At 45.9% G+C, this 14,376-nt stretch overlaps 1 protein-coding gene across 1 annotated transcript in view; it reads right to left on the minus strand.

Annotated features, from left to right (window-relative positions):
* mad1l1 (mitotic arrest deficient 1 like 1) overlaps nucleotides 1-14,376 on the minus strand; it is a gene marked incomplete at its 3' end in the record, with an annotated part of 226,511 nt that overhangs the window by 80,576 nt on the left and 131,559 nt on the right. The window contains exons 16-19 of the mRNA XM_084338322.1: nucleotides 12,836-13,279; nucleotides 12,645-12,773; nucleotides 12,391-12,582; nucleotides 12,204-12,332 (exon numbers count right to left, since the gene is read on the minus strand). Coding sequence (XP_084194448.1) covers nucleotides 12,204-12,332; nucleotides 12,391-12,582; nucleotides 12,645-12,773; nucleotides 12,836-13,279 — 894 coding nt within the window. The remainder of the gene's footprint in view (nucleotides 1-12,203; nucleotides 12,333-12,390; nucleotides 12,583-12,644; nucleotides 12,774-12,835; nucleotides 13,280-14,376) is intronic.

The raw sequence follows: 14,376 nt of genomic DNA on the forward strand, positions 1-14,376 counted from the left end.
CACCTATAAAGGGAACATGAAGAGATAGCGAGAGAAATAGATGGAGGTAGAGAGGGGGGGGGGGGGGGGGGGTGCAGGGACGCTCCTGTCACTCGCAATAGGCACCGTTACAAAGTACACACAGGTTATATAGTATAGTGTTTGGACTTTATTGTATAGTGTGTGGACTTTATTATTTTACTTTTATTTTACTGTATGAAGCGCATTGTAATGTACATGTACCGTACTTTATACGTGACAAATAAAACAAAACTTGAACTTTTTACGTTTTTGCTCGACAAGCGTTGGAGTGCCAGAAACGACATATTACATTTTTGGATCGTTTGATCTTTTTACTTTGATCCCCGCTCTACAGACTTGCCGGGAGCGATCTGCATCATTTTGGCACGTCCCCCACACATTACAACTGCAATGCTGATCAACTATCACCAGGTGGCAGTATGGTCCGTGTCTGAACTGCAATGGCTTTGGGGTCGATAGTCAGCTTCACTTTAATTTCTCCTTGGTTAGTGGCCCCTCCGCCTGATGGAACAGAAATTCACATTGCTCGCCTCAGAATTCCGTGGCATAAGCGCATTTGACCCATCGACACGTGTATAGACATATACACTGGTAATCGCGATGGCGATGGGATCACTTGGAATTCTTCTTCTTGGAATACCACCTGGCTAAGGTAAGGTACATTCTATGTCTATTTTACCGAATCTGAAACGTGTTGTTCAAGAAGGCTCTTGACCCCATGGTGGACAGATGGGCTGGGGGGGACGGTCAGGTTGATGGAGGAGGCAGACCTGAGGGACCGGGTGGGCATGTTGATGTGGCGGAGGTCGGACAGGTATGGAGGGGGCGAGGTTATGGATGGCCTTGAATGTATGGAGGAGGATCTTGTAATCAATGCAGTGTTTGATGGGAAGCCAGTGGAGTTGGCGTAGGACGGGGGTGATGTGACTGATGACAGGGGGTTCTGGTGATTATACAGGCAGCAGCGCTCTGGACCAGTTGGAGCTTATGGAGGAGTTTGTGGAGGAGACCAAAGAGAAGGGAGTTGCAGTAATCCAACTTTAGTAGATTAGATTAAAATGTATCGTCATCATTCAGCACAAGTATAGTACAACAAAAAGAAGTTTGGCATCCAACCAGAGTGCAAATGTAATAGCAATATACAATGTACAGGTGTTTAAACTGGATATAACATATATAAATAAGTACTACAGAGTAGTAACGAGTGGCGTGGTCGGCCTAGCCGTCAAAACAGGCCACGCCCAGAAGTATCTATTTGTTGGTACACGGAGCGGGCGGGGGGGGGGGGGGGGGTTGGGGGGGGCGTAGAGGTCGGAGGCTCGTCAAGGGAATGTAGTTCCAATTTAGATTGATTGACCCGAGAGTGAACTGACAACAAGCCTCATACGGAGAGACGACAGCAGCGCGCAGCAAGACCATCAGCGGCGTGCAGGAACTGTATTGGCTGTGATGAAGACTGACGGGAGCAGCCACGGCCTCCACCCTCCTACTCCTCCTCCCTCCACCCTCCCACCTCCTCCCTCTCCTCCTCCTCCCTCCATCCCTCCTCCTCCCTCATCATCCTCCTCCTCCCTCCATCCCTCCTCCTCCCACCTCCTCCCTCTCCTCCTCCTCCCTCCATCCCTCCTCCTCCCTCATCATCCTCCTCCTCCTCATCCCTCCATCCCTCCTCCTCCCTCATCATCATCCTCCTCATCCTCCTCTCCTGGCGCAGGTGAGCGGGGCTTGATCTGTGCGGAGGCTAAATCCAGAGCCTCTATAGATAGGCGGAGGTATCAATCAGGGCGCACTAGGGCTGTCCCCGACTAAGGATTTGGATGGTCGACTATGATTGGCCAAAATTTGCCATTAGTCGACTATTGGTCGACAAAAAAATATATATATATAATATTATTATTATTTTCTTTTTTTAAATGTTATCATTCCATTTGGGCTGTGGGGGGTGCTTAATGTCTGAAGGAGTCGACTGAAGGCTTCTTGTCCTCTGCAAAAGCATGCAATTGGTCCACTGATGGATACATCTTGATATTTGTCTAGTCTAGTGTGTTCATTAGATGGGTGAAATCCTCTTTCAGTGCCTCTGCCTGTTTTCGTAGGCAGTTAGCCTCTGGTATGCGTGCCATTAGCGTTAGCCGCGCTTCTAGGCCTCTTTCTTTTAGAAAGAATGATGATAATTTTTTTTATATATATATATATATATATATATATATATATATATATTCGACTAAGAGGTTGGCCAGTCGCCTACGGCTCCTTTCGACCAATTAGTAGACTAATCGACTAATAGGGGTCAGCCCTAGGGCGCACGCGTGGTTTCCTTCCGCTCATCGCCTCACTCTCTCTAAACTGAAATGAAACCGAACGCCCCGGGCGGGTATGACAGCCGAGGCGAGGTGCGCGCCTCTACACCGACGATACTGTTGTTGATGCAACCCCTCGCAACAGTTACACAATCATCCGTCTAGACGCGTCCATCGCAGCAGCGAGACGGTCCGCCGTTATCGCCCACGTTAGGTGGAGTGTAAGACCTCTGGGGAAGAGGTGTGAGAAGGAAAAGCAACAAAGAAAAAGGTAACGTTGTCAGAGAGGCAGCGGCGTGTTGCTACTAGACCGCTGATGTCGGCACGGTTCTTCGAATGGGCCGGTGGAGGCCTTTCACCGACTGTTTAGAAGGCACACAACAGCTGCTATGGAAAGGGTAAATGGTCTGCATTTATATACGGCTTTTATCCAAAGCGTTTTACAACTCCTGCCTCACATTCACACACTGACGGCAGACCGTGCAAGGTGCCAACGGGGGCAGTTAGGGGTTAAGTGTTTTGCTCAAGGTAGATAACGGTAGAATATCCATTCTACACTGAATATCTGATTACTATATATCACTATGTTATCAATATCCATTCTACACTGAATATCTGATCACTGTATATCACTATTATCATTATCCTTTATACTCTGAATATCTGATTACTATAAATCACTATGTTATCAATATCCATTCTACACTGAATATCTGATCACTATATATCACTATGTTATCAATATCCATTCTACACTGAATATCTGATTACTGTATATCACTATTATCATTATCCTTTATACTCTGAATATCTGATTACTATATATCACTATGTTATCAATATCCATTCTACGCTGAATATCTGATCACTGTATATCACTATTATCATTATCCTTTATACTCTGAATATCTGATTACTATATATCACTACGTTATCAATATTAAAATTGAAATTAGAAATTAATTTGAAGGATACACCCCTTGAGATATGCCATCTCGTTTTCGACATACATACAATACAATACATAACAAAACAAAACACATAACAAAATACACTTATACACTGACAGACACTCTAGTCTCCCAAGCTCACCCCCACAGCCCACACTGATTCCTCGAATCGTTATCGCCCGATTCTATTAACGCCACTATTTTATTCTAACTCACGATTAACTTTTACGATTCTTTTTTATTATTATTTTTACTTTTTACTTAGTTCTCTTTGACCTCTTATTTAATTCATTCATTCATTTAATTGTCGGCACTGTTTATATTGTACATAGTCCTGTGTGTTGTATATTGTGTCCTATGTTACTTTTGTGTTTATTGTCTCTTTCTATATACACCGTGGGAAGGGGGGCACGTAATTGAATTTTTCTGTATGTCTTGCACAAATTGGAAAATGACAAAGTTGACTTTGACTTTTAACATGTGTTTATAGTGTCAGACACTAATTGTAATGTTAAAAACGGATACTGCTGTAATTAAAGTGAAATTCTACCATGCCTCAATGTATCAACTTTAAACATACACTAAATGTTAATGTTAGAAATGTTCATTTCCATTATTTCCACCATGTGCAACATTTCCTAAGAACAGCAATGTCCATTCTATCAACTCCCAATCTGTGCTATGAGCTCAATTCTCCCGGTGCATGCAGAAGTAGAATTGCTGTCTTGTTTTGGATGAATGAGTAGAAATGAAAAACGGAAATCTTCTTTTAGTAGTTTTGACATGTGATATAGATAAAGATATTGTTTCATTGTGTATTGATTAACTTTACATTTGCTCTTCGTTCATATTACAAAAGTTATACTGGCATGTCTAATACAGCAATGGATTATGGGTAAATGCAACGTTAAAGCAGTGCCAATGTAAGACTGACTTTACATTAAACGAATGACAATAATAGTATAAAGTAAGGTATTATTTGGACTAAAGAATGGTGTTGTCTCACCCTACTCGCATGTTGAGGGAGAGCACCATACATTATACACTGAGAAACCACGGCCGAGAGTGAGCTCTCCGGGAAGAACCCCACTTTGCCGGTATTCTCGAAGACACTCTGATGTCACGAGACCGCCCCCATCTTGGTATCAGGGAAAACAAACGCATTTCTACCATCAAATGTATTTATTACATGTTTTATCACATTCTTGTTCATTTCATAACATTTTCATACGATTTGTTTTGAAAATATTGAGGCCAACGCGTAACACAGCAGCTCTTTGGCATTGTGAAGGACTGAAGAAAATTCCTCTTGATTGTCTTTAATTTGCCGCTTTAACGATACGTTTCTCCACTAAATGAAGCATACACAATGTACCAGGCGGGACAGTTTCCCCCCACGCTGCAGTTGCCTAGCAACAACAGACAGGAAGTTGACTTCGAGAATCGCTTCTCTGCCTTTTGTAGGTAGTTGTAGAATGTAATACATTTCACGCTAAACCCCTCCTTTATCCGGCCGCTGTTCTTCTTCTTCTTCGGGTCGCAACCATCTTCCGGTCTGACTTCCTGTGCTAACGTTCTAATCTACACTGCTGCCACCTGTCATGGAGGGGAATTGCAGCCATTTTGTAGAAATTAAAGAAAAAAATTTAAAACGGGATAAATACGGGAACGGGATGATGGCGGGAAGGAAGGTTGAAATACGTGACAATCCCGGGAAAAACGGGATGGTTGACAGCTATGATTCTACTGTGTATATCATATTACTATATATCACTATTATCAATATCCATTCTACCGTGTATATCATATTACTATATATCACTATTATCAATATCCATTCTACTGTGTATATCATATTACTATATATCACTATTATCAATATCCATTCTACTGTGTATATCATATTACTATATATCACTATTATCAATATCCAGTACACTCTGTATATCTGACTTAGTCTATGTCCCCTGGGCCCTGGTGCCAGACAGCTCCTCTCTTGACTGCTGTGTAATGATAAGCACACTGCTGGTCTCGCTCTTTGATTGACAGGTGGAGAGGATTACACGAGTTCAAGGTCAGAGAGCGGACGGCCCTTCCCTCCACGAGACTCCCCCGGCTGGGAAAAGCCTCAGCATGACCTCACTCGTTAGTATTTTCATTGGACGCTGCTATAGTGTTGCTCTGTGTAGCCCCCCCCCCCCAGTGTGTTGGACCGTGGCGTCTCTATAGACGCTGTAAACACAGAGTTTGAGCCGTTTTTACACCGATGGCACCGTGTCGTCATCTGCTCCTTGGAGCTCTGCTGGAATAAACATCACCCCACCTGCCTCATGCTGGAATAAACATCACCCCACCTGCCTCATGCTGGAATAAACCTCACCCCACCTGCCTCATGCTGGAATAATCATCACCCCACCTGCCTCATGCTGGAATAAACATCACCCCACCTGCCTCATGCTGGAATAAACCTCACCCCACCTGCCTCATGCTGGAATAAACCTCACCCCACCTGCTTCATGCTGGAATAAACATCACCCCACCTGCCTCATGCTGGAATAAACATCACCCCACCTGCCTCATGCTGGAATAAACATCACCCCACCTGCCTCATGCTGGAATAAACCTCACCTAGAAGGTTAACGTTTTCACTACCACACTAGAGATGGTTAGCCCTTTCACTACCACACTACGGTTAGCCCGTTCACTACCACACTACATATGGTTAGCCCTTTCACTACCACACTACATATGGTTAGCCCTTTCACTACCACACTACAGATGGTTAGCCCTTTCACTACCACACTACAGATGGTTAACCATTTCACTACCACACTACAGATGGTTAACCCTTTCACTACCACACTACAGATGGTTAGCCCTTTCACTACCACACTACAGATGGTTAACCATTTCACTACCACACTACAGATGGTTAGCCCTTTCACTACCACACTACAGATGGTTAGCCCTTGCACTACCACATTACATACGGTTAACCATTTCACTACCACACTACAGATGGTTAGCCCTTTCACTACCACACTACATATGGTTAGCCCTTTCACTACCACACTACAGATGGTTAGCCCTTTCACTAGCACACTACATATGGTTCGCCCTTTCACTACCACACTACAGATGGTTAGCCCTTTCACTACCACACTACAGATGGTTAGCCCTTTCACTACTGGTTAGCCCTTTCACTACCACACTACATATGGTTAGCCCTTTCACTACCACACTACAGATGGTTAGCCCTTTCACTAGCACACTACATATGGTTCGCCCTTTCACTAGCACACTACATATGGTTCGCCCTTTCACTACCACACTACAGATGGTTAGCCCTTTCACTACCACACTACATATGGTTAGCCATTTCACTACCACACTACAGATGGTTAGCCCTTTCACTACCACACTACAGAAGGTTAGCCCTTTCACTACCACACTACAGATGGCTAACCATTTCACTACCACACTACAGATGGTTAGCCCTTTCACTACCACACTACAGATGGTTAGCCCTTTCACTACCACACTACAGATGGTTAGCCCTTTCACTACCACACTACATATGGTTAGCCCTTTCACTACCACACTACAGAAGGTTAGCCCTTTCACTACCACACTACAGATGGTTAGCCCTTTCACTACCACACTACGGATCGTTAGCCCTTTCACTACCACACTACAGATGGTTAGCCCTTTCACTACCACACTACGGATGGTTAGCCCTTTCACTACCACACTACAGATGGTTAGCCCTTTCACTACCACACTACAGATGGTTAGCCCTTTCACTACCACACTACATATGGTTAGCCCTTTCACTACCACACTACAGATGGTTAGCCCTTTCACTACCACACTACAGATGGTTAACCATTTCACTACCACACTACATATGGTTAGCCCTTTCACTACCACACTACAGATGGTTAGCCCTTTCACTACCACACTACATATGGTTAGCCCTTTCACTACCACACTACAGAAGGTTAGCCCTTTCACTACCACACTACATATGGTTAGCCCTTCCACTACCACACTACAGATGGTTAGCCCTTTCACTACCACACTACAGTTGGTTAGCCCTTTCACTACCACACTACATATGGTTAGCCCTTTCACTACCACACTACAGAAGGTTAGCCCTTTCACTACCACACTGCAGATGGCTAACCATTTCACTACCACACTACAGATGGTTAGCCCTTTCACTACCACACTACAGATGGTTAGCCCTTTCACTACCACACTACATATGGGTAGCCCTTTCACTACCACACTACAGATGGTTAGCCCTTTCACTACCACTACAGATGGTTAGCCCTTTCACTACCACACTAAAGATGGTTAGCCCTTTCACTACCACACTACAGATGGTTAGCCCTTTCACTACCACACTACAGATGGTTAGCCCTTTCACTACCACACTACAGATGGTTAGCCTTTTCACTACAGATGGTTAACCCATTCACTACCACACTATGGTGAGCAGCTTTAAGTACCTGGGGGTCCACATCTCAGAGGATCTGACATGGTCAACACACATAGACACAGTAGTAAAGAAGGCGAAACAGCGCCTCTACCACCTGAGACAGTTAAGGAAGTTCAGAGTATCGGGGAAGATACTCCAGTCCTTCTACTCAGGAGCTGTAGAGAGCATCTTGACCGGAAACATCACTGCCTGGTATGGAAACAGCACGGCACAAGACAAGAAGGCCCTACAGAGAGTGGTGCGCTCAGCCGAGCGTACCACGGGTATTGCACTACCTCCCCTGCAGGTTCTATACAACAAGAGGTGCAAATCCAGAGCCTGCAGGATAATGAAAGACCCTCACCACCCCAATAACAGCCTGTTCCAGCTGCTGAGGTCAGGCAGACGCCTGCGAACCCCAGCTACTAGGACAGAGCGGCTTAGGCTCAGCTTCTTCCCCCAGGCCATCAGAGCCCTGAACAATGAACATTGAGTGCCACAGAACACTGAACTATCCACACACAAGCACACATGAACACACACACGACACGCACGCTGTGCACGCTCACACACTAGCAGCCACTTAACACTTTAACATGAGCGGGCACACACTCATGCCGCACACTTATGGCCAAAAGGAAAGGCCACTTTAAATTAGAATAACAGGAACAGTGTATTGCACTACCAAAGCTACCTAGCATGTCCTATATGCTCTGTAAATAACTATGTACAGATACCGAGATGTCACACCATGTTACCTGTTACCTGTTTATTGCACAATGTTGTCTTTTATTGGATTCTATTATATGTTGTAACACTGTATTGCACATCGTTGCGGGCAAGACCACCCGCATTTCATTGTATACTTGTATGCCGTGACAATTAAAACTCTTGACTTGACTTGACTTGAGCCCTTTCACTACCACACTATAGAAGTGAAAAGGTTAAGGGACCTGAGAAACGCTTGGTCCACTGGGGTCTGCTTTCTCACAGCATTACAATGTAAACAATGTCGGTGAGCTCCTCAGGAAAGGAAGAGGGGTTTAGCAGCTTAGACCTCCCCCTCAGAGCCTCCCACCTCCTGCACACAGACTGTTACGGCCAGAACAGCTCTCCACCGCGTGATCTTTTCCCGTAGCCTATGTTTGCGAAGACGCTCTCTGATTGGCTAGCCGCGTACAGCGAAGACCCTCTCTGATTGGTTTAGCGCCGAAGGGTCTCTTCCGCATATTCAACAACAATTGATATGTTGTTCCCTAACCCTAACCTTAACCCACCACCTCCTAATAGACTATCCTCCCCACCGCATGTATATATTCCCTCCCCGCCGTATGTATATTTCTCTCCCACCCACCCACCCCCTCCTAATGTACAGTCCCCTCCCCATCATATGTATATACTCTGTCAGGATCTAGGGGTAACAGTACTGTATATTTGAATACCGTTTATGTCACAAATGTATCAGTACTAAATACCTATATGTAGGGCTGACCTTCGAAGCTTTTTTTGGCAATCGAAGCTTCGGGGCCGAGCTTCGATTTTAATTCGAAGCTTCGGAAAAAAGAAAAAAAAAAAAAAAAAAAAATGTTATCTTATGTTGTGGGACTTGTACAGCACTTTCATAAACTGTTGTTTTTAAATGTGCTCTATAAATAAAGTGGGTTGGATTAATTAATTAAGTAGCCCCTTTCGTGACTGAGCCAACAAGGTTTCACTCGGCTGTGTGATTTAATTCAAGGTGGATCGCTGTTGTCGTTTGAACAACTTCAGATTTCATGGGAACTACCAATCCCCCAAATCAAGAATGTTTAAGATGAATGAAGTAAGATTTTGATTATTTGAAATATGGCCTGTGTAGACTAAACTATGCACAGAATTATGTCAGTCTACAAGGTCCGGATTCTACATGGTCCGGCAATGTAGACCTTGTAGACTCCACTACAGACCAATTATCAGTGAATGTTCATGCATTTTTAAGAAGGGCAACTTCCACAAAAAAACAAAGAACTCACCAAAACATCTCAGTAGCACCTTATATACATTTTATTTCCTATTTTGTTTATTCATCCCAGTATCTTTCTTTCTTATGTGTGGAATTCTACAAGGCATGTAGGTGTATATGTATTTGAGGATGATATCCTTCAAACAGGCAATAGTGATGATATAATTTGGGCAGTGCTGAGCTGGGTTACTTTCCTCCAGTGTATTTGTCCCCCGGCCCCACCCAATGGCCCCATGCGCGTGCGCACACACACACACACACACACACACACACATTTACATTTAGTCATTTAGCTGACGCTTTTATCCAAAGCGACTTACAAGTTCTGTACGACAAGACAGCAAGAAGGGTACAACTCTATCAGCTGAGTAACAATGTTACAGTGTAGGTTAGTTTATTAGGAAAAGTGCATGACAGTAAGGTTAGTCACGGTTAGATTTTTTTTTTTCTTTTTTTTTTTAAATCATTTCAGATAATGGTTGAAGAAGTGAGTCTTTAGTCGACGGCGAAAGATTGGACGGGATTCGGCTGTCCTAACTGGGATGGGTAGTTCTCACACACACACACAACATTTTTTTTACTTCGATTTTTTTTTTATGTGCCATAAATGTCATGTATGTTGTGTATGTCATAAATGTCTATATGAATTGAAAATGGGGGACCCTGATGGAAACAAGACGAAAGTCTTTCTCTGGTCTGCATCCCCTTAACAATTGTGTGTATTGAGCCGTACTGTTTGTAGCCATTCTGCAATCTGTTAAATAAAGTTTTCATTCATTCAACCCTAACCTTAACCTTAACCCTAACTCTAAGTGTAACTGAGGGGTACAATTCCCTGACTGTATTACTAGATATGATACTTACTACCACTACCTTTGTACTTAATATTCGGCCACCCAGTACACGGCATAAATATATTATCATGAACACTCTCACGTAGATGAAACGGATCCAACACAAATGTACGAATTAGAAACAGGTCTTTATTTCCTACACAGCGATGGTGTGTAGAATAAGCACTTAATCACTTAATTACATTTATGAATTGAAATAGTATGCACTTTTATGGCAAGGAGTATTCGTCGGTATATCAATAGATAATGTCCAATCTCTGAAGGCGCAGGTGGTAAATATACGACCTGGAATAGTTAAGGAATAACAGCAATGATACTTTAATGATTATAGGCTGGATACACTAGAGGGGGTTAATCCGGTCGCTTGTAAGCCGACAGGAGTAGGAGGGGGGGGGGGGGTAGAATCCAGCTGCCTCGTCCGGCCAAGGGTATCCCAGGTGAACCCACTGTAGTGCCGTTCAATGCGCCGGCGATCCTTGGACCACAGATGAAAGCAGGTGGACTCTTTGTGGGCCGGCTCTCTCCGGTCCACGGGGGAGAGATGTGGAGAGACCTCGTCTTGCAGAGCGTCTCCTCACCTTGCGTCCTCTCCAGGGGGGGGGGTTCCAACACACGGTAGTGTCGGGGGTCTTTATCCATAGAATAATCAAAGTATCCAAAGCATAATCCGTGCCTGGGAAGGCGGGCTGTCGTCGGTAGAATAATCCGGTATACAGGTCCACTCGCTCGTCGGCTCTGGGGCTCCTCGGGTGCAGCTTCACATAGGGTCAACCACCCTGGGTAAGCAGCCAGTTCTCTGCCCGAAACGATGGGGTACTGACTACGGTAGTATTCTCACCGCACGAAGCACTATATATTAACAGACTATTATTAGCTTAATAGACTACGTCCAACTCGACGATATAGTGCCAAATATGACTATTCAAATATTAATATACACGATGTCTCAATACCGATGGTAGGCCGAACTTGGCCTTACTCCCACACGTGGCATCGCGGGGAGGCTTTACGTCTGTGACTCTATTGGAGGGTAAGAAACTGGACTGAAAAGAAAGTCCTACTTTAGTAGCGCAGTATATATACGCACTATGAACAAATAGTCCCATTAGTGGTGCGGTAGCCAAATTCCTACGCGGAACTAGGACTTGTTCGTACATGTCGAGCGTTTGAACTGGGTCTGAGGGGTATGGCAGCCTGGCACCAAGGTCTCGACCAATAGTAGAATGGAGACTATTATGGGATGTTCAGTAGGCTAGAATGGATATTCAATGCATATTGTACAAGGAATATACAAGGGATATCAGGGAATATTAGAGAATATACAAATACAATTAAATATATATATATAAATAAATATATATATTCGGTTTAATCTGGCCCTTCACAACACTAAGCATAACCCACTTTGAAAGAGGGCCAAAGCATAACCACTTTGAAGCAGAGAATATATATGTACAAGGCGGAAGAGACCCTTCGGCGCTAAACCAATCAGAGAGGGTCTTCGCTGTACGCGGCTAGCCAATCGGGGAGCGTCTTCGCAAACATAGGCTACGGGAAAACAAAATCGCGCCTCTCCCCCTCAGAGCCCTCCACCTCCTGCACACAGAGAGCCGAGGTGTTACAGCCAGAAGAGCTCTCCCCCTCAGAGCCTTCCACCTCCTGCACAGAGAGAGCCGGGGTGTTACAGCCAGGAGAGCTCTCCCCCTCAGAGCCCTCCACCTCCTGCACACAGAGCCGGGGTGTTACAGCCAGAAGAGCTCTCCCCCTCAGAGCCCTCCACCTCCTGCACACAGAGAGCCGAGGTGTTACAGCCAGAAGAGCTCTCCCCCTCAGAGCCCTCCACCTCCTGCACACAGAGAGCCGAGGTGTTACAGCCAGAAGAGCTCTCCCCCTCAGAGCCCTCCACCTCCTGCACACAGAGAGCCGGGGTGTTACAGCCAGAAGAGCTCTCCCCCTCAGAGCCCTCCACCTCCTGCACACAGAGAGAGCCGGGGTGTTACAGCCAGAAGAGCTCTCCCCCTCAGAGCCCTCCACCTCCTGCACACAGAGAGCCGGGGTGTTACAGCCAGAAGAGCTCTCCCCCTCAGAGCCCTCCACCTCCTGCACACAGAGAGCCGAGGTGTTACAGCCAGAAGAGCTCTCCCCCTCAGAGCCCTCCACCTCCTGCACACAGAGAGAGCCGGGTGTTACAGCCAGAAGAGCTCTCCCCCCTCAGAGCCTCCCACCTCCTGCACACAGAGAGCCGGGGTGTTACAGCCAGGAGAGCTCTCCCCCTCAGAGCCTCCCACCTCCTGCACAGAGAGAGCCGGGGTGTTACAGCCAGGAGAGCTCTCCCCCTCAGAGCCCTCCACCTCCTGCACACAGAGAGACGAGGTGTTACAGCCAGGAGAGCTCCCCCCCTCAGAGCCCTCCACCTCCTGCACACAGAGAGACGAGGTGTTACAGCCAGGAGAGCTCCCCCCCTCAGAGCCCTCCACCTCCTGCACACACAGAGCCGGGGTGTTACAGCCAGAAGAGCTCTCCCCCTCAGAGCCCTCCACCTCCTGCACACAGAGAGCCGGGGTGTTACAGCCAGAAGAGCTCTCCCCCTCAGAGCCCTCCACCTCCTGCACACAGAGAGCCGGGGTGTTACAGCCAGAAGAGCTCTCCCCCTCAGAGCCCTCCACCTCCTGCACACAGAGCCGGGGTGTTACGGCCAGAAGAGCTCTCCCTGCAGATGACATAGGGATATTTCTGGGTTTATTTCGGACGGACAGAGTGAGCCGGGGCCAGAGCCTAAAAGCAGCTGGTTCTGCCAGGGAGCTGGAAAGGAGGGAGATGGTGCAAACAGCACGTCACTGCTGGCGGGACAAAACCTCATAACTAAATTTTTTTAATATTTAATTTTTTATATAAATCAACTCCGTAGATCATCCTCCATATGTGTGTGTGGGTTTTACAAAGTTTAAACAATGGAAAAGCATTAAACCGATCATCTGTCTGAACCGCCTAACTCTATTCACCCTCAAATCTGCGTTTGTTTTTTTCATCTGCTGAAAAGTTGGGTTTTTGGAGTTATGAGGTTTTGTCCCGACAGCAGCGATGTGTAGCTTACCTGGTTCAGGAGGGGAAATGAGACACACTGTGGACTTAATTAATTAATTAATTAATTAATTGGAATTAATTACATAACCATGTCACTGAAGGGGACAGAATATATATCCATGTTAATACACTCCCTGGGAAAACCATTCACAATTTTGGAGCCGTTTCAGTTTTTTTTGTCTGTCGTCAGCTTAAATGTACAGGATTGTCCCCAATGTCAGCCTGTAGTACAATGGTAACAAGGACACGGTGCCCTAGTTCTGAAGAAAAGTGCCACGTCTGTGTGAGCCCAGCGGCAGACTGGCAGACTGGCTGACTGGGAGGGAGGGAGGGAGGGAGGGAGGGAGTGAGTGAGTGAGTGAGTGAGTGAGTGAGTGAGTGAGTGAGTGAGTGAGTGAGTGAGTGAGTGAGTGAGTGAGTGAGTGAGTGAGTGAGTGAGTGAGTGAGTGAGTGAGTGAGTGAGTGAGTGAGTGAGTGAGTGAGTGAGTGAGTGAGTGAGTGAGTGAGTGACTGACTGACTGACTGACTGACTGACTGACTGACTGACTGACTGACTGACTGGAGTGAGTAACTGACTGACTGACTGACTGACTGACTGACTGACTGACTGACTGACTGACTGACTGACTGACTGACTGACTGACTGGAGTGAGTAACTGACTGACTGACTGACTGGAGTGAG

The sequence above is a fragment of the Notolepis coatsorum genome (assembly GCF_963971535.1).
Source record: "Notolepis coatsorum genome assembly, contig: SUPER_7_unloc_3, whole genome shotgun sequence".
NCBI classification, from domain to species: Eukaryota; Metazoa; Chordata; class Actinopteri; order Aulopiformes; family Paralepididae; genus Notolepis; species Notolepis coatsorum.